The sequence below is a fragment of the Sorex araneus genome, chromosome 4, assembly GCF_027595985.1.
Source record: "Sorex araneus isolate mSorAra2 chromosome 4, mSorAra2.pri, whole genome shotgun sequence".
Taxonomy (NCBI): domain Eukaryota; kingdom Metazoa; phylum Chordata; class Mammalia; order Eulipotyphla; family Soricidae; genus Sorex; species Sorex araneus.
The window spans coordinates 15601501-15621872 of NC_073305.1; the positions used below are offsets into that span (position 1 = coordinate 15601501).

General features: G+C 40.1%; 1 protein-coding gene across 4 annotated transcripts in view; it reads right to left on the reverse strand.

The window, feature by feature from the left end:
* The window catches only part of ANKRD28 (ankyrin repeat domain 28), a 168519-nt gene that overhangs the window by 104951 nt on the left and 43196 nt on the right, over positions 1 to 20372 (reverse strand). Inside the window, exon 2 of one of the 4 annotated variants that reach the window (XM_055137224.1) lies at positions 18130 to 18202. The exons of 2 other annotated variants lie outside the window; for them this stretch is intronic. In XM_055137224.1, coding sequence (XP_054993199.1) covers positions 18130 to 18147 — 18 coding nt within the window. In that variant the 5' untranslated portion in view covers positions 18148 to 18202. Of the gene's footprint in view, positions 1 to 18129; positions 18203 to 20372 lie in introns of those variants that run through there. One more of the 4 variants, XM_055137228.1, reaches the window with a different exon arrangement.

A 20372-nucleotide genomic window follows, 5' to 3' on the forward strand; every position in this document is an offset into this window, starting at 1 on the left:
GTACAGTGACTTAAAAAACAAACACTTGGGGCTGGAGTGATAGTTCAGCAAGTAGGACATTTGCCCACCCTCCCATATGGTCTCCTGAGCACCACAAGGAGTGACCTGAAAAGCAATAAAACAAACAAAAAAACACTTTTCAGCCTCTCTTTTACACAGGAGTCACCGTGATAAAGTTTTAAAAGTTTTGAGTAGTTTGCAGAAAATTCCCTTAAAGGGTCAATGATATAGTATATCCACTCTAATGCCTGGAACATCTATGACTGGCCACCATCTTAATCCAAATAAGAACCGGGGTCCTAGGTTAAAGGATCTCTGCCCATCCCACCCCATTTTGTAGCAAAGAACTGTATTAAAAGAGCTGGACTGCCTACTTCCCAACTTTCATCACTGTATCACTGTCATCCCATTGTTCATGGATTTGCTCCAGCTGGCACCAGTAACATCTCCATTGTGAGACTTGTTACTGTGTTTTTTTTTTTAATTAGTAAATCACCGTGAGGTACAGTAACAGAACTCACAACTTTTTGTGCTTGTGTTTCAGTCACACAATGCTCAAGTACCCATCCCTCCACCAGTGCCCATTCTCCATCACTGATGATCCCAGTATCCCTCCCACCCCCCCCCATCACATCCCCCTGACCCACCCACATCTGTGGCAGGGCATTCCCTTTTGTTCTCTCTCTCCTTAAGGGTGTTGTGGTTTGCCAGAGGTATTGAGTGGCCATCATGTTTGATCTATAGTCTACTTTCAGCGCGTATCTCCCATCCCCAACGGGTCCTCGAACCACACTTTACCTGGTGTTCCCTTCTCTATCTGACCTGCTTTTTCCTCCATGTGAGGCTGTTATTACTGTTTTTGGCATATCAAATACGCCACGGGTAGCTTGCCAGGCTCTGTTGTGCGGGCGAGATACTCTCGGTAGCTTGCCAGGATCTCCAAGAGGGGCGGAGGAATCGAACCCGGGTTGACCAAGTGCAAGACAAATACCCTACTTGCTGTGCTATCACTCCAGCACCCAACTTTCATACCAGGAAGAAATAAGAAATTAAGTAGCACTGTAGCACTGTCGTCCCGTTGCTCATCGATTTGCTTGAGCAGGCACCAGTAAGGTCTCCATTGTGAAGCCTGTTGTTACTGTTTTTGACATAATGAATACGCCATGGGTAGCTTGTCAGGCTCTCCGAGAGGAGCAGAAGAATCGAACCCCAGTTGACCTCATGCAAGGCAAACACCCTATCCACTGTGCTATCACTCCAGCCCTAAGAAATTAAGTACATTATGATTTTAAATCTTTTATTTCAGAGCTGAATCTAACTCTAAATGATGGAGACCAACAAGTAATATTAAGTCATGTTAATGTCTCATCCATCCATCTGTACTCATCTACTATACACCAGGCTTTCTGATAGTTTCATAAAACAGAATTATGAGTGAACAATCGATCTTTGTTCTAGGGGAGCTTACATACAACATTATATAACTGTGATAAACTGTACAAGGAGAAACTGGAAAGAAAGGGACTAAAGGATGGTTCACATGGTTCAAGCAATTGGTGAGAAAAATCACAGATAAGCTGGAAAAATAGGTAAATGCAAATTATATGCAGTCTTGTAAATCAAAGTACAAAGTCTATATTCTTTTTATTTTTGACTGAGAAGTCATTAAAGATTTTTAAGCAAGGTAGCCATCATGATTTCCCTTAAAATAATTATGTGGCTTTGGTGTGGAGAATGGATTGAAGGAACATATGAAGCCGAAAAATTACTTGAAACTACTGAAGTAATCCAACCAAGAAATTCATCTGAGTCAGGGTTTTGGGTGTTACTGGAGAAACTGAGATATGTTTAGGAAATAGAATTTATATGGTGATAGGATGTTAGTTATGAGAAGAGGATATTCAAACAAGACCAGCTATTTCGTGGGTGTTTTTCTTTTGGCTTTTAATTTTAATGATGCCAGATTTTGAACCTAGACTGTCTCACATGCAAGACAGGTGCTCTACCACTGAGCCACATTCCTAGCTCACAACTCCCAAATTTCTTGCATAAATTGTGCTTACTAGAGTTTGAACAACCTCGGCCTTTTTCGTTTCCAAAAGCACATAAGGTGCCTACTCCAGATGGAATCCCAGTGACCAAGGGCTTCCACAAGCAAGGCCCAGGTATTCGGGTCCCAGGACTAAATCTCCAGACCACATGGCGGCAGAGGACACGGGCTGTCCCTCTCTCAGTCCCCACCCACCCAGAAGACTGGCTATCACACCCACGGTTTGCCTCTGGGTGCCACCTGGCCTACAGACACAGCAGCGAGTCCAGGAAGACACCACAGTGCTGGAGATCTCTCAGGGCCCCATACAAGCTAGTATCACCGGGGCACCCCAGATGGAGCAGGTGCAGTCTCCCCACCTACTCCAGATGGAATCCTAGTAACCAAGAACTTCCACAAGCAAGGACGTCGGCATGCAGGTCCTAGGACTAAATCTCCAGGCCAACTGGCGTCAGAAGACCCGGGCTGTCCCTCTCTGGTTCCCTGCCTGCCCAGAGAATGGACTGTCATGCCCACAATTTGCCTCCGGGTGCCATCTTAGCACACCAACAGCCCTGGCCCAGAGTCTCCAAATTGAATCCCAAAATGGGTTAGTGCCATACAGAGATGTCTGTGGAACCCAACCGTTTACATTTTCATTTACAATCATGGCTGCACGAGCTCTCATGATATTCAAAATGAGCAATGAAAAATAAATTATTTAGCATCTGCCCCTGGCAGGTAGGCTTGAATGGTGGTGGAAAATTTCAAAAACAAAAACAAAAAACCATAATGCCCAAAATTAGAGAATGAGTATTGGGGAAATTGTCTGCCATAGAGGCAGGGTGAGGACTGGAATGGGCGCGGGGGGATATTCGGGACATTGGTGATAAAAAATGTGCAGTGGTGGAGGGATAGGTGTTCCACCATTGTATGCTCAGTCTCAAACATGAAAGCTCATGGTGATAAAATAAAATTAAAAAGTAAAAAAAAAGTGTATAAAGTATATTATACACTCAAAGCCTTTTTACTCTAAATGGATTTCAAATTTTAATAAAAAACTTCAGCATCAAAGGCCAGAGAGGATAGGTATTACAGAGGTGCTTGCCTTCCATGTGGCTGAACCTGGTTAAATGCCCACTGGGACCCACAACCAAAACAAACAAAATCTTAGCATCTATCTTCATGATTTGAAAACACAAGTGTTAAAAAATCTGGAGACAGGGGGGTATTAAGGATGGAAAGTATAGTGATTAATTTGGTTCAGCATACTCAAAGCCAAGCAAATTTAAATAATCTAACGCTTTTGGCTTGACTACCATTAAAAACACGAAACAAAACCATTCATTAAAATGTAATAGTACTAATTCAACAAATATTAAATATTAATATGTCTACTCTATTATACCCACCACACCAAAAGATTATAAAATGTCCTATTATTGAACAAACATCCAGCTCCTGGTTCAATCTCCAGCATATGGTCCCCTGAGCACAGAGCAAGGAATACCCTTTGAGCCCCACCAGGTGTGCCCGAACAACTAATCACTCCCCTGAAAATACATAAAAAGCACAAAGCTCAGTAAAAACAAAATTAATAACTCCATCCAAAATACAGGGAGAGAAGATGAAAAGACACTTCCACAAAGAGGACACAAGAATAGATAAGTGGTATATGAAAAAGTTTTTATTGTCACTTATTATAGGGCAATACAAATTAAAATGACTAAGAGATATATCCCAGCAATGAGAATGGCACATTAAAAAAAAAAAAAAAAAGGAAACAACCAGTGTTGGCAAGGATGTAGTTGAAAAAGGAAATCTCATTCACTGTTAGTGGGAATGTTGACTGGTTCCATTTCTACAGAAATGTCTTAAAAAGCAAATTTAGAACTTCTATACGACCCAGCAATTCCACTTCTTGGTACCTACCCGACAAACACAAAAATATGAATTTAAAAAGGTATTTTCACATCTATGTCCACGGCAGAGCTCACTACAATAGCCGGGATAAAGAAACAACCCAATTGTCTGATGACAGATGAATGAGCAAAGGAGTTGTGGGAAATACACATAATAGAATACTACTAAGCTATATGATGAAACCTCCAGTTCACTGCAATTTGGATGGAATTGAATGGTGCAACGTTAAGCGAAATAAATCCTAAAAAGAATTTTAAAAAAAGATGATTTCGCTAATCTGAGACATAAAAACAAAGCAAATGAAGACAGTTTTGAATGACTGCAAATGCTGGGTCTTTAATTACAAAATAGTTTACCAACTTTTGGGGTGCAATGGAAGATAAAAAGATTAAAGGGGGAAATGAAGAGATGGACTAGAAGTAATCTAAGGACATTGGAAGGTCCTGGGCACTTTGGTGGTAATGAGCGGTGTGGTGATTATGTATCAAAAGCAAAAATGGTAAAGCTATTATAAACTTGCTGACTAAACTATAATAATTTAAGAATTAAAAATAAACAAAAATCTTAACTAAAAAAAAATCATAAATCAGGGGCCAAAGAGATAGTATAGCAGATAGGGCTCTTGCCTTGGACTAGGCTGGCGATTAGGTCCCCAGAGCCACATATGGCTCCCTAAACCCTGCCAGGAGGGATCACTGAGTGCAGAACCAGGAGCTAAGCCCTGAGCACCAATGGATGTGGCCCCTAAACCCCCCCATCATAAATCCTCTTTAATCTTTTATCTTGCATTACACCTTGACTTGAGCAGCTACCATGTTTCTCTAAAAATGTTTCTACCAGCCAGCTCTGCATCCTCAATTTCTCACTTCTCAATCTTTGATTCCTAAGAGTTCTCACCCTGCCCCCACTGTCAATGAAATTATTTAACATTACAAATATCTTTTATGTCACAAAGCTCAATAATTTCAGTTCTCTATAAATTAGTTTATTTATTCCTTCAGTATACATAGTTCTTGAAAGTCTACTCCCTTAATCTGCACTTTCCTTCAGAATTTATACATGTCGCTAATTTGACTGAAAGCTCCTTGAAATTAGATTATAGATCTGCTGAATACACAGTCAACAGTATGAAAATCTATTAGAGTTAATTATTACTTCCATTCCATTATTTTTATATTTATTTATTTATTTTTTTTAATTGAATCACCATGTGGAAAGTTACAAAGCATTCAAGCTTAAGTCTCAGTTATACAATGATCGAACACCCATCCCTTCACCAGTGCACACATATCCACCACCAAGAACCCCAGTATACCTCCCCGTTCCCACCCGCACCCTCTGTGTAGCTGGTAATTTTCACTTTACTTTCTCTTTACTTTGATTACATTCATTATTTCCACAAAAAAATTCATTATTATTGTTTGGAGCTTCCCCCCCAAATCAGACCTGTTGAAAAGGAGGCATTTGATAATTTGTTTTCCATTGCTGAGAATGAAGAGATATGAGGTCTTTTGGATTTCTGTATTTTAGTATTTTAGTAACTAAGTCCAGGGAAATTTCTGCAAGAAATTGCATCACTGCAAGCTCATACCTCTCTTTAGTGGTCCTTATAAGATGGCGGTCACCACGCCTCCCCCCGACCCCCCAGGAAGGAAAAGCGGAGAGAGAAAAACCTTTCCCCTCCTGGGGCGGAATGGGGACATGGCTTAGTTCACAGTCTAGAGACATTTCTGCAAGAAGCTGCTGGTACCAAAAGTAGTTTAGCTGGCCTCTGGGATCATGGTCATCCAGCAATGGAGAGGCCGCACACATGCGGCCACTAGAGTGGCCTATAATTATTTATTTTTAATGTAGACAAAAGCCACACTACTGATACAGTTCTAGAGCTGAAGCTGATTAGATATCAAAACTCCAATATTAAAATTGCTTACGTTTTTAAAAAATCAATGTTTCATGGGAAATTTTTTTTTAATCTCATCACAGGATTAAGTCCTTGTCTAAGGATTTACTAAACTGTTTCACCTTCTGTTTTACTGTTTTTGCTGAGTTTAGACTTTGATGTTACTTTCCATTCTAATTTGGTGTGGTCCTACTGGAATTTCTGTGTTGAGGAACTAGGAGGTTTCATGTGGCCACATATGCAGCAGAAACTAGGATCTATGGTCCAGGCAAATGTGAAGACATGGTAGTTGCTGTGGTAGGTGGTAATGGCTACTGGGGCTTCTGGAGGTACAAAGGTTGAGGGAGGCTTCCTGCCCCACTTCCAGAAGACCCCAGAGCTCTCAACTGGGTCACCAGAGTTCCTGAAATTTTGTTGTCTTAGCAGAGAATATTGGTGAAGCAGTGGAGTTGAACCCTTGGCAGGGCTGAAGCAGTGGGTTGTGGGTGCAGCTGCCAGGGCTCTGGTAGGGCAGACTCATGGCTAGATCTCTCCCAAGAGTGCCCTGGAGTTCTCAGCTGGGGGGACTAGAATGCCCAGGAATTTCAGCTGTTTGGCTGGCATGCCCTCCAAAATTTAGTCATGAATGGATAGCAGGGCTGGTGGGTTCATTCCATTCTTACTGTCACTATCCTGATAAAACTCTGCTTCCTTCTTAATCTATTTTACAACCTTCCTAACCAGCTTCCTCACTGTTTGTTCAAAATGTCACAGGATGTCACTACCAAATTCATTTTCCTAGATGAATGGATTAATCTTTACCTTGTTCACAAAAATTTCAGTTGATCACCGAATTAAACAATGCCTATGACCTTGAAATCAAAGTCCCCAAAAACAAAACCCAACGTGTTGTTCGCCATACGGTGTTACGTGAATACCCTAAACAGCTATTCACATTCTTTGTGCACTCATTAGCAAACTAATTGTGTTTCATCATTTAAGATCTGCTTTCTCTGCTGTTCACAGATAAGATCTGGACAAACCCAAGTGTCTAGCATACAGAAGAGGAAACTGTGGGAAAGGAAACTGTGATATATATATGCACAATGAAATACTCTGCTCTTAAGAAAAAAAAAAAAAGTATCCTGTAGTATGCTGCAATGTAGATAGACTTAGGGGGCATCTTGCCAAGGAAGTGAGACAAAGGGAACACAAACAGTATCGCTCATGTGAAATATAGAAAAGCATGGTAAAGAAGTAAATAATGGTAACTGATATAAGACCCTGAGAGTTTGTCAAGTTTGAATCATGAAAAAAGTAGGGTGAGATGAGAACTAGAGGCAACGACGGAGATGACATTGGCATTCTGGTGATGGGCATAGTAGAGGTGACACTGTACTCCTAAAACATTACATTAACAGTAATGTAATCATAGTACCTTTAAAAAAAAAAACTCTTTCAAATGTTAAACTATTTAAAGTATAATAATCATTTAGGCACCAAAACCATAAATAGGTGACACTGAATAGGAGTAATAAGCACATAATTAGTTTCCAAGTAAACATACATGTAAATTTAAATTTTATGCAAAAGTATCAAAGGTATAATTTCAGACTAACCAAATGTCATTAGATACTTAAGATTTTTAATTTTCCTTCGCTTCCCTTTTATTGATGCTGTTGTTGTGATGACTGAATGCTGCACACACCGCTGTGGGGATACACACTTGGCTGTACTGGTCGGGGAATACAAACTTTACTTCTGGTGTTTGCACAAGTGGTTTTAGTGCACCACTGACTGTACATTTTGTTGTGGCCCTGGGGTCCCAAACAGCTGAGCAGAACCATTAGAATTCAAGCATGTGGGGTATGTTTCCCAGGACCGAACTTGGCACCACTAGCCTCAGGTTTGCGTGACAGGAGGAGCTACTGCCCATTAGCTATCTCCAGATTCATGAATATTTTACATTTTAATTTTTGTTTTTGGGTCACATCTGGCTGTGCTCAGGGTTTACTCCTGGTTCAGGGATCACTCCTCGCAGTGCTAGGCACAGTATTTTACATTTTTAAACTGTCTTCAAAATATGCTGTGCATTTTATACTCATAGTAATCTCAAAGCACTGTAGCACTGTTGCCCCGTTGTTCGTCAATTCGCTTGAGCGGGCACCAGTAACATCTCCATTGTGAGACTTGCCGTTACTGTTTTTGGCATATTGAATATGACACAGACAGCTTGCCAGGCTCTGCCGTGCGGGCGGGATGTTCTTGGTAGCTTACAGGGCTCTCCGAGAAGGATGGAGGATTGAACCCGGGTCAGCCGCATGCAAGGCAAACGCCCTACCCACTATACTATCTGGCTGTGACATGTCACCCCATTGTTCACCAGGGTTGATTCGGCTGATCTGGCTGGCTAGGCAGGTGTTCCCTTCCTCCCTCACCATTCCATTTGCGTCCCTCCCGAAGCTGTGCACTCAGTCAAAGAGGACAGCTTTCCCCAAATAGAGACGAACCAGTCTTCAGTCAAGGGTATACGAGTAGCTGTGCTCCCCTGCTAGAACCTCCAAACAACCTTAAAGCAAACACTAAATTTTCATTAGAAATAATTTATATTTAGAGTTCAAAAGATTAACAATGAAGGAAATAAATACATGCTACAAAGTTATCTAGAGACTGAAAAATAGTTATTTCTGTGCCAAAGATATAGTTCAATGAGCTGAGCACATGTGGGAGACCTGGGTTCAATCTCCAGCACCTCATGATCCTCTGAGAACTGCCCTAATCACAGAAATGGGAGTGACCCAAACCTAGAGGCATTTCTTGAAAATGCAAAAATGCAGAAAGCTTTAACAAGACAAAACATAACACAGGTAGTTTTACAAAATGTACCCAATATGTCAAAATGGAAGGGGAAAATTATTGTTATGGTATTTAATAATTCTAAAGGTTTTAGTCATGGGCTGGAGTGATAGTACAGCAGGTAGGGCATTTGCCTTGCACATAGCCGACCAGGGTTCCAGCCCAAACATCACACATGGTTCCCCAAGCATGCCAGGAGTAATTCCTGAGTGCAGAAGCAGGGTTAACTCCTGAGCATAGCTAGACATGACCCAAAAAGACCAAAAACTAAAAAAAAAAAAAAAAAAAAAGTTTTACTCACAGTGTAATTACCCTGAGAAATGGATTGAAATTAAGAAAAAATATTTATCACAAAGTCCAGAATTAGAGGGTTTTTCACCCTTGTGATTTCAAAATTCTAGTTGTCTTTTTTCAGAAAAATTTTGCACCAACTTAAGTTAATTAGTACATCTCTGGCAAATGACATGTCTTACAAGGTCCAGGATAAGCATTCTCTAAAATAGAATGTTATTATTTGCATAATTAATAATATTTAAGCTAACACAAAGACACCTTAGGTCCAGTATTACAAATCAACAGAATACAGACAGAATAAAATACAAAAATCTTTTTGCAAGCTGTATTTTTTTGTATTTTTAGTTCTTGAAAAAAGACTGAGGAAAGATTTGCAATTCATTCTGGTTTCTACAACTTTTCGAAACCGAAGTAAACGTAGTATCAAGTTTCTGCACCTTAAAACTGAAGGGAATTCTTTTCAATTTGAAGACTGGTTGCTATGGTAACTCAATGTTTTTCTTTATAAACAATGATTACAGGAGGCACTCAAGGAATTCCCACAAGTGCAGTAAGATCAGTAGCTGAAGTATACACTAGTTACTTTACACACAAATTGGGACTGTATACACCACTTACATTTCAAAGTAGCCAATGTTTGGGAAACAGTAAATAAAATGAGTCATGTCTTTCTAAACCATAGAAGGGTGGAGATAAAAATACTGAATGGAACTATTTTAAAATCCAAGTGATGACTCATAGTTTAGAACATTCTTCATAGTCTTCAGTTCCTTTTATTATACTGTACTATCTAAATTTTTATATACCAGTTTCTATCGGTGAAAGAAGGCAAAAGCATTTCTTACATATGCCAGGTATGTAATTATCTATCTATCTATATATACATATATATATATATTTGGTTTGGGGCCACACTTGGCTGTACTCAAGGCTCGCTCCTGGCTGTACTCGGGACCAAGTCCGGTGCCCTGGATCAGCCACATGCAAAGGCAAGCACCTTACTTGCTGTACTATCTCCGTCCACAGGTATGGAAGTTTCAAGATTTTTATGGTCTTGACAAGAATATCATGTTTACATAATTTTTTTTAAAAAGCTATGCTTATAATGTTTCTTTAAAGTATAAATTCCAAGATGTAATCAATTTTAAACTTCTTTAAAAAAAAAAAGGAAAAAAAAGAAAAAGGACTCCTGTCAGAATTGATAACTTTCATCCTTCACTGGCTGGGTAATTAAAAATACTATCAGTTATTATATCTCAGAAAACCTTTCTATTTTATTTTGCAATCAGATTGCTAACATTAAAGAAATACATATGAAACATTTGGCCTCAATAAAATTCTAATATAATAAAATTATGAGGAACCTCAGTACATTATACTGGACATTCTATAAAACGTGCAATTCTCTGCATAACAGACTGTCCAATAAGTCTGTTCTTTAGAATCGGGCCTATCATAAACTAAAACAGCATGTTACACCCAAACAAAAGTTGGCTTCAAGATGAATGATTCAGTTAGGCAATGATGACATCATAAAGGAACCTACACACTGTTCAGCTATTCTGTCAGCACCAGCATGGACCTTAGCTAACGGGACTGGACAGGGGTTAAGGCATTTGTAATCCAGTTAGATCTCTGACATTACGGATGGCCCCCTGAACACCATGCCACGAATTAACGTCTGAGCACAGCAAGGTAAGCCCCTCTGCCCCCAAATAAAAGGAAAAGGAAGAGAAAAAGAATAACATTTCATCACAAGATACCCGTCTTTATTTAAGCTATCTATAAGATTCATGTCATTGTTCAGCAAAAGGGGAGTTTCCTTCTGTGGCTACCTCCCTTCTTAGAAAACATCGACAAGTTTCCTAGAAACTATGTTGGCTTTAAGAATAGACTTAGTTCACAAGTACTTTCCTAAACAAATCATTTCTAGGTAGAATAAGATTATCATAGTTGATTTGTGCTATTAGGGATGTCTGTGAGTCATGTAGGAGATCGTGTAGGAGAAGGGAAGATATCTAAACCTGATGGCCTTTAAGAAAAGAAATCAGGCAAGGAGGTAATCAATATGCTCTGTAGTAAGTAGAAAACTTAAAGCTTGGCATTTTAGTTATAATTTTTCCCACTATCATGAATGAAAGACAACCACTAATACTCCATAATACTTTGATGGGCCCTGAGGTTTATTTTTAGAAGGGAAAGAAATCAGTAATTAGTAATTAATCTTAAAGCACAGGAATGTCAGTCATCTTATAAATACCATTAAAATAGCAGTCATGACCAAAAACCACCTCTGTCGTCATGTAAGCTTATCTTTACCAGCCTTGTTCCAGAGACTCATAAGTAAATCTTGAAAGAGATCAACTAGCTGCAAAAACTTCTCAGACACCTGTACCAGGCTGAGACACGGGGGCACCCTCAGAGGGGACCCAGCCACCATTCACCCAAATAAAGCCCTGGCAGCCACTCATTTCCACACCCCAAAGCTGCCTATCATGCCCCAAGCTGGACTCCATCATCTCAGAACTACTGAGCCTCACAGTGAACAGAACCCCGCTGAAGATTCAGGTACACAGGTCCCTGTGGCTGAAAGCTCCATGCCTTCTCAGGATTGGGATAGGTTATTTCTCCCCCACTTCACTGTACTTCATGAAGTTGTGGCAGTCATGCCCATGAACCAGTTCTACTGCCATATAAACTCAGCAGTAAAAATTTTTAACTCCAGCTGGACTCACCAGTTAAAAATTCTGGATTTCCTGGAGTGTGTGGCCACATTCACGGCCTTGTGACATCACTAACTGAGCAACATTGACAATCCAGTAGTAACACACCAGGTTTGATGAAATGTAATGAAAAAGCCAAGCAATCTTGACTAACAAAAACTTTAACACAGAAACTTAACTTGTAACAACACCTGAGTAATCCCTCAGACAAGGACTAATATCTGCATGATGAGATAACAATTTTCATTAATATTCTTCAAGGGAATATTTTTTGATCATTCTGTTAGTCATATCAGGGTAATAAGCAATACAAAGTAAATTACCATGGGCCTGCCAAGGGGGGCAGGCTTGAGGGGTGGATGGAAAAATGGAGAAAATGGTGGCAGGAAGGTGACAACGGTGGTGGAATTGGTGTTGGAATACTGAATGCCCGTAACAAACCATTGTGAACTTTGTAAACCACGATGTTTAAGTGAGGTGTGGGGAAAATAAAAGAATGATTTGCAGAGGCTCCCAAACTTATCAGGCCTTTCAGGACCATATATATATATGTATGTATGTATGTATGTATACACACACATATATACATATATATTATCAGTATCTCACTAAAATCTACCTTCTTCAAGTAAACAAACAGAACAGTACCCCTCCCCAATCACTATTACATAAGCTTATTATCACCCACTTTAGGAAACACTATCAGAATATGAAATAGTAAAATTATACCTTAATGTGACTGGTTTTACCTCAAAATAATTTCCTAGTCATCTCACCTTTCTCCAACTTGAGAAGCAAGGAAATTACTGAACTTAAGTCCAACCACAGCTAGAACACATTAGAAGGATCTTAACAAGTCTGTTGTGGAACAAGTGTCACAATGGGAACGTTACTGGTGCCCGCTCGAGCAAATCAATGAACAATGGGAGAACAGTGCTACAGTGCTACTAACACTGAAGGGCTTTTTAATTGTATAGTTTAAAAAATTATCACCAATGAGCAATAATGACCAGGGAAATAGCTCAAAGGGCCATATTGGAGGCCAAGCTAGATGATCTGGCACCACATGGTCCCAAAGCAACATGCTAAGCGTAGTAGCCCCTGAACACTACCAAACATGGTTCAAAACAAACAAAGTAATGAAGAAGGTAGAAATCTGTTTCAGTTTTCCGATCATTCCGGGTAATGTGAAGACTTACAACAGTTCTCAGAACTTTATGTTCTCAATTGGTAACATGCCTACAAAACAGTTTTTTAATCTCGATTTTACAAACTAAAATTTGGTCTGAGTAAGTTATACATGGAAAATCACATCTTGATAAGTAGAGAGAACTAGATCCTTACCCAGGTGAATCTACCTTCAAAGCCTGTCTCTTTCCACACATCCCATACCTAAAAAAGGTTAAACTTTTTTAAACTCTGAGAATTATTAAGTAAAAGAATATCCTGTTGTCTGTTTAGTCAATATACATAAGCAGGTAGGAAGGGAACGTTCTAGATAGAGTATAGCAGAACTATGTTAAACGATATGGTATATCTAAATTCCATCAAGTATACTAATATATGAAATGTAAAAAACCCTGGGAAGCCAGAGAGATAGCTCAATGCACTGGAGCACATACTCTGCTTATAGATCCTGACCCTGATCCCTAGCATTGCATAGCTAGCACCACTGGGAGGTCCCAAGCCTCTGGACCTGAACAGTCTTGATGTGCCAGCCTGAGCACTGAACTACCAAGTCCTACAGACATGCTGAGTATTACCAAGAGTAGCCACTGGGCCTTCTGAGCATTGTGTGGGAAGCCCTACCTCCTGCTCAAGCACTGTGTGACACACTCCCCATCCTCACCCCCCACAGACCACAACTAAAGTGTAGACCACACAACCAACTGTGGATCAAAAAAACAGCCATAGCAAAGGAACAGGAGGCAAGAATTTCCGAAAATATAAAACTCAGAAGTTTTTCTCAAAAAAAAAAATCAACATTATTAGTTTAGTTGGAGGATTATGTTCACATGCTCATTACTACTTTTTAGTAACATTACTCCTTGTTGGACTGACTGGAGTGATAGCACAGCACGGCTAACCCGGGTTCTATTCCTCAGTCTCCCTTGGAGAGCCCGTCAAGCAAATGAGAGTATCCTGCCCACATGGCGGAGCCTGGCAAGCTACCCGTGGAGTATTTGATACGCCAAAATCAGTAACAAAAAGTCTCACAATGGAGGCGTTACTGGTGCCCACTCGAGCAAATCAAACAACGGATGACAGTGCTACAGTGCTACTCCGTGTTATTACTCAACTGCTAAATAATTCACTAGTAAGGAGGGGAGAAAAGTAAGCCTAAGGTTAAATGACTCAAGTTCACGATCCAATAAGTAATGAGTTAGGACCTAACCTCAAATACTATCTAGGCCACAACTCTAATAAGAAACAAACCTGTAAAATCAAAGCCATATAATCCAACGGTTGCAGATGGCCTACGACAGAGGGGCATCAAATGCAGATCCAGAGTTGTGGAGACCTTAAATCTGTGAAAGATCCTCCAAATTCCTAACTTAGAAGTTATCAAATAAATGGTAAAAATTTAAGATACGTATTGTTCAATACACATCGTTCCTATAAACATGTAACTATTTTAATAAAGCTTATTTGTTTTTGCAAATAGATAACTGTTTTTATACAAGAAATCCTTGCAATAACAAAAAATGACAGGATACGGAGGAGGAAGGTCCAGAGAAATGGATTTAGAGGTATTAATATTCCAGGGTTTACACTTAAGTTTTGCTATTCTTTAAAAAACAAGAGAACATGTTGGAACACATGGTTATTTTCTTTGAGATTTCCACAACCTTTTACAATTTCAAGTAAACTATAATAACACGAAAGCTTAGAGAGCATGCTCTGCAAACAAACATGGTCACAAATTCAAATCCTTGGGGTGACACTCAAGATAGACAGACAGACACACACACACACACACAAACACACACACACACACACACACACCCTAAAATATTAGAGCCTAAAATATTTGTATTTTCCCCTTCCTGTCCCTTTCTCCCATTTGTTGTCACTGTCATTTCCTATAACCAATGCACAAGCACCATCCAGTGGTAAAAGATGATAATTACAACTTAGAGAAGGCTCAAGTCTCTAAATCTGTAATGCTACATTTTTTTTTTTTTGACATGCTTTACCAAGAAAACAAATAAACCATCATTGTCAAGGTCGCACACTGTCATGCTGCTTGCACACTGAGTTGCTTTATCAGGGGTCACATATATTTGGCTGCAGTACTAGGAATCACACAAACACAAGTGCTCACTTTTAGCAAAGAACGCTCAGATTCATACATGCAAAACAGGTGTGGTACCACCAAACCACATCCCTGGATCCTATCTATATTCGGGGGCTCTAAAGAAGTGCTCAGGGCTACTCCCAGTGGAAAGATCAGGTAGTACAGGAATCGAGTGTGGGCTTCCCACATACAAAAATGTTCCCTTCCTCAGCCTGTTCAATGGTCATCTCTCCAGCCCTTCTGTATTTTTGCTACAATGAAAATTAATAAGCCATTTAATTTAGATGTCATATAAATATCTTAAAATAAGAATATCCAAAATGTTTTTAAGATTATGACTGAAGGAGATAAAAGATGTTCAAGTAGTTTCTATTTCATACAAATTTATTGTTTATAAATATTTAAACTGTGTTAACTATTAAATCATGGTTGTTTCACTGATTTTAATTTGTAAGCTAAATGATCAACTATCACTAATTTCATTGATCTTTCTGAATTTTAAATTGTCAGTTTAAACATTTCCCATAACCAATGTAAACACCATCCAGTGGTAAAAGATGTTAATTACAACTTGTATAAAGAAGGCTCAAGTCTCGGTGCCGGAGCAATAGCACAGCGGGTAAGGCTTGCACTCGGCCGACCCGGGTTCAATCCCTGGCATCCCATATGGTCCCCCACGCACCGCCAGGAGTAATTCCTGAGTGCAAAGCCAGCAGTAACCCCTGTGCATCGCTGGATGTGACCCAAAAAGCAAAAAAAAAAAAAAAGAAGGCTCAAGTCTCTAAATCTGCAATGCTATATTTTATGTGACATGCTTTACCAAGAAAACAAATAAATAACTATAAAGTATTATCATTGCTACTTATCATTTTCCCAATGGTGTCTTAAAATTACCAGCTAGTTGTGCTTTTTTCTTTTTTTGCCTAGATTTTGCTTTGTGTCTTGCCTATTAGCCCCATGCTTCATTAAATACAGAATTGGATTTTTTTCAAGATTTAACTTAAGTATTTACTGTGCTAGAGGTTAGGAAATTATTTATAAAGCAGAAAAATAGGCATGAGGGTGAGGGTGAATTTCCAGTGTAGTCAGCAAGACATTACAAGTAACATATGACATCAACCTACACATTTACTTTGGGGAAGGGCACAGGTTGTGCCAGGGATCAAACACATGCTTGAATATGCAAGGCTCTACAACAGAGCTACATGCCTGTCATCCCAGTTGCTCATCGATTTGCTCAAGCGGGCACCAGTAAAATCTCCATTGTGAGACTTGTTGTTACTGGTTTTGGCATATTGAATACGCCACAGGTAGCTTGCCTGGCTCTGCCGTGCGGGCGGGATACTCTCGATAGCATGCCAAGTGGGACGAAGGAATTGAATGCGGGTTGGTCGAGTGCAAGGCAAATGCCCTACCCACTGTGCTACCAATCCAGCATGAGCTACATGTCTAGCCCTACTGATAGATTCTTCTTTTTTTTTTTAAGTAATGATTCAATAGATTAATCCTGAAAGGTCAAGTGAGGATTCACATTTAATTCATTACAAAGTTCAGAATGTCTACAGAGAATATGAATCTTGAGTGTGATCATATTTTTCCAATTTGAGAATCACAATCATTATTTTCCTAATATGTACCCCCACACAGCACCAGGATACAGATGGATGCAAAATTTCAGCTTCCAATTTAATGGTTTGGTGTCATTTCCTTTCCAAAAACCAAAAAAAAAAATCAGAGAAACTTGGGGGTGGGGCTGGAGGAGTTCATGCTGGTGTTGACTGCTGTGAGAGACTGTCCGTTCCTGAGTACCACATGCTACCACCCCGACTCCAAGCACCAGTGTGTGAAGCCCTAGCCCAAACATTATCTGCTCGGCCCCAAGCACTGAACTGTGAAAGACCGTAATACTAAGCCCAGTTTCCCAAGTAACTCAGGTTCTCAAGTAATACTGGTGAAAGCCCACCCCCCAAAAAAAAAGAAACTGTTACAATAAGTTCTGACAAATCCCAATTACAGCAATTTTCTGGTTTTTAAAACTACAACTCTATACGTAACTTCAAGTAGTATTACTATTTGAGAGCATAAAATTAAAAAAACTTTTTTTGAAAGTTGATTTTGGTTTAGGGGCCAGACCTGGCAGTGCTCAGTGCTTACTGTTAAGGCTCGAAGGGCCAAATGGATGCTGGGATGAAATCCAGGTCAGCTGCACACAAGGAAGAGCCTTTGCCCAAGTGCTTTCACTCCAGCCCAAGAGAACATAATATATTTTTTTAAGGTATAGTAGGTAGACCATAAGGCTCGGGGTCGGAGACAGAGGACAGCAGGTATATGGTATTTCCCTTGCACCTGGCTGACCCAGATTCAATACCTTATCCCCAAGTGGTCCCCAAACCCGCCAGGAATAATCACTGAGTGCAGAGCCAGGATATAAGCCCTGTGCAGCCCCCAAACCAAAAGTAAAACAAATTATAACAGCCTGCAGCTCAGTAATGTTGAAAAAAAAATCACTTAGCTAAGTTTCTTTTCTACAAAATCTTTCAATGTTTGAATTTCAAGTAAGACTAACAAATAATGCCAACAATATTCAACCAGATATCATCTTTACCAAAGCCCACAGTCTAGTAGCTTTAGGTTTTATGAGACTTTAAGCTACTTTCACTAAAAACATAAAAGTCAAACCTATAAATGAAGTTTCCCAGTGATTACTGAATGGCTAACTTTTAGTGTACACCACAAACATCAAATATGTGTAGCATATGAGCAAAGTCATACGGCTAGACAAAAGAATGGCAACATCCAACAGTTTATTAGTTTTTCAGAAAATAATGCAATGCCATTATTCTTAACTATTTAATATTTTCTTCTTTTGAGCCATAAGATAGGTAACTTAAGATTTTAAAACCTCCACTGAAAATCTGCTTGAATTATTAAGTTGCTAAACTAAGTTTGCCAGAAATGCAGGGCCCACAATTATAAATAATGTCTGCCACAAGAATTTTGGCTGATAACAAGCATCCACACGTAAAAAGCTAAGTGAAAGTTATAAGGAGGCACAATAAATAGTAACAGCCAACAAACTACAAGAGCTACCTATATTGCTGCAGAAAGACTAAGGAAAATAACCTACCATAATAGAAAATTCCATACTATTTCCCTCTGATGGAAGCAGTGGTTGTATTGTTTCAATTCCAATCTCAGGCCTGTGGCAGAAAATAGCAAAATCAAAAGCAAGAACATGCTGACCTTAGAGATGAAGGACTTCGTTATAAATAATAGTTTCCACAACAAGACACTGAATTATTAGATCAAGCACAAAATCTAACTAATTCAAAATGTATTTTATCTCCCACTAAGAAAACAGGCTAGGAAGACACCTCAGCAGACAGAAGTACATGCCTGGCCTGTGCGAGAACCAGATTTTGAATCCCAGGATGTTTTCCCCAAGCCAGCTCCCCAGGTGTGGTGGCTCTACTAGCCCCCATCACTGCCAAGCCTGAAAACGGAACTGTTGGACTCAGTTGGCCAAATATCATAACTAGGAGTAACCTCAGGGATCCCTAAGTACTTCATGGGAGCCATGTGCCCCTGCTCATAGCAAAATAAATAAATAAAATAATATGGAAAGAAGAAAGGAAAAGGGAGGAGGAAGAGGAGGAAGGAGGGAAGGAAAATATACTTTTATGTATATTATCTTTTATATTATATATTACATTGTAGTATTATACTATTATACTTTTATATCATACTATTTTTGTGTATATTATCTTTTAATTTCTTCGTTGTATCAGGGAGTGGGGTTTTTGGGTGATATGATAACTTGTACAGTGTACACTTTCCACCACCAATGTCCCCAGTATCTCTCCCACCACCCCCATCCCACCCCCTGCCTCAATGGCAGTCAGTTTCCCTCTTACACTCTATTACATGAGCATTATGGTTTGCAATACAGATAATGAATAAACCACTGAAAAATGCGCCAAAACTTTCCTCAGAGGAGGGTGTGTGATATTGTTGTATTTCACCCAGGGGTCATTAAGCCCTTCTATAAGATTACTAATATGTTGTTAAGGGTTGAACCTTGCGTGCATATATCTATATCTATATAGATATATAGAGATATATGTGGAGAGATCTCCAAGATAAATATATGTGAGATATATGTGAGATCATAGATATATGTGAGATCTCCAAGCCTGCTCAATCCGGACGGGGCCTCTTCCACCCAGATCCTCCATTTTCCAGTAGCTAGGATGTCACACCCACAAACTAGAAAATGGGGTATCTGGGCGCTGTGTAATCCCCTCAATGCCCAACATCCAGCGACTATAAAACCAAGCTCCCAGAAGAGAGCGACACAGAGTCTCTTGCCCCTGCGCCTGGCTGTCTTCACTGGGGCCCCTGGGAGGGGGTGGGCTGAGTCTCCCTCCTGGCCCTGAGCAGGGCCCCCACCAGCTGAAGACCTCCAGAACCCAGCTACAGCCATGCTCAAGGCCTCTCTCCACATGCTTGGAAGAGTGTCACGCATAAAGGAACCGGCAGAGGAACGCAGGTGTGCAGGACCCCAGGCTGAGGTCTCCAAGCCTGCTCGGATCGGGACTGGGCCTCCTCCACCCAGATCCCCCATCTTACAGTAGGTAGGCAGTCACACCTACAAACTGCCCCTGGGTGTGTGTAATCCCATCAATGGCCAACATCCAGAGACTATAAAACCAAGCTCCGAGAAGCGGCTATGCGACATCTTATAGCCTACTTATCCCTCTTGGAGAACCTGGCAAGCTACTGAGAGCTTCCTGCCCACATGGGAGAGCGTGGCAAGCTCCCCGTGGCGTATTCATATGCCAAATACAGTAACAATGATGGGTCTCATTCTCCTGACCCTGAGAGAGCCTCTAATGCGGCACCATTGGGAACAAGTAAAGAGAGGCTGTCATGGCTAGGATGAATGGAGACATTACTGGGCCTGCTCAAGCAAATCGATGATCAACAGGATGATAGTGATAGTGAATATCATAACATACCTCTCCATGAGAATGTTACTTTAAAAGTATAAAAATTGGAGCCTGGAGCAATAGCACAGCAGGCAGGGCGTTTGCCTTGCACACGGCCGACCCGGGTTCAATTCCCAGCATCTCATATGGTCCCCTAAGTACCGTGGGCAATTCCTGAGTGCAGAGCCAGGAGTAACCCCTGTGCATCTCCAGGTATGACCCCCCCTCAAAAAAAAAAACCCAAAAAACAAAAACAATAAAAATATAAAAATAAAACATTTAATCCATATATCTAAATACTTAAACATTCATTTTTTAACTACACAAACTTATGAAGTCACCATAATGCCCCAAATACTATTACATATGTACTTTTGAAAAT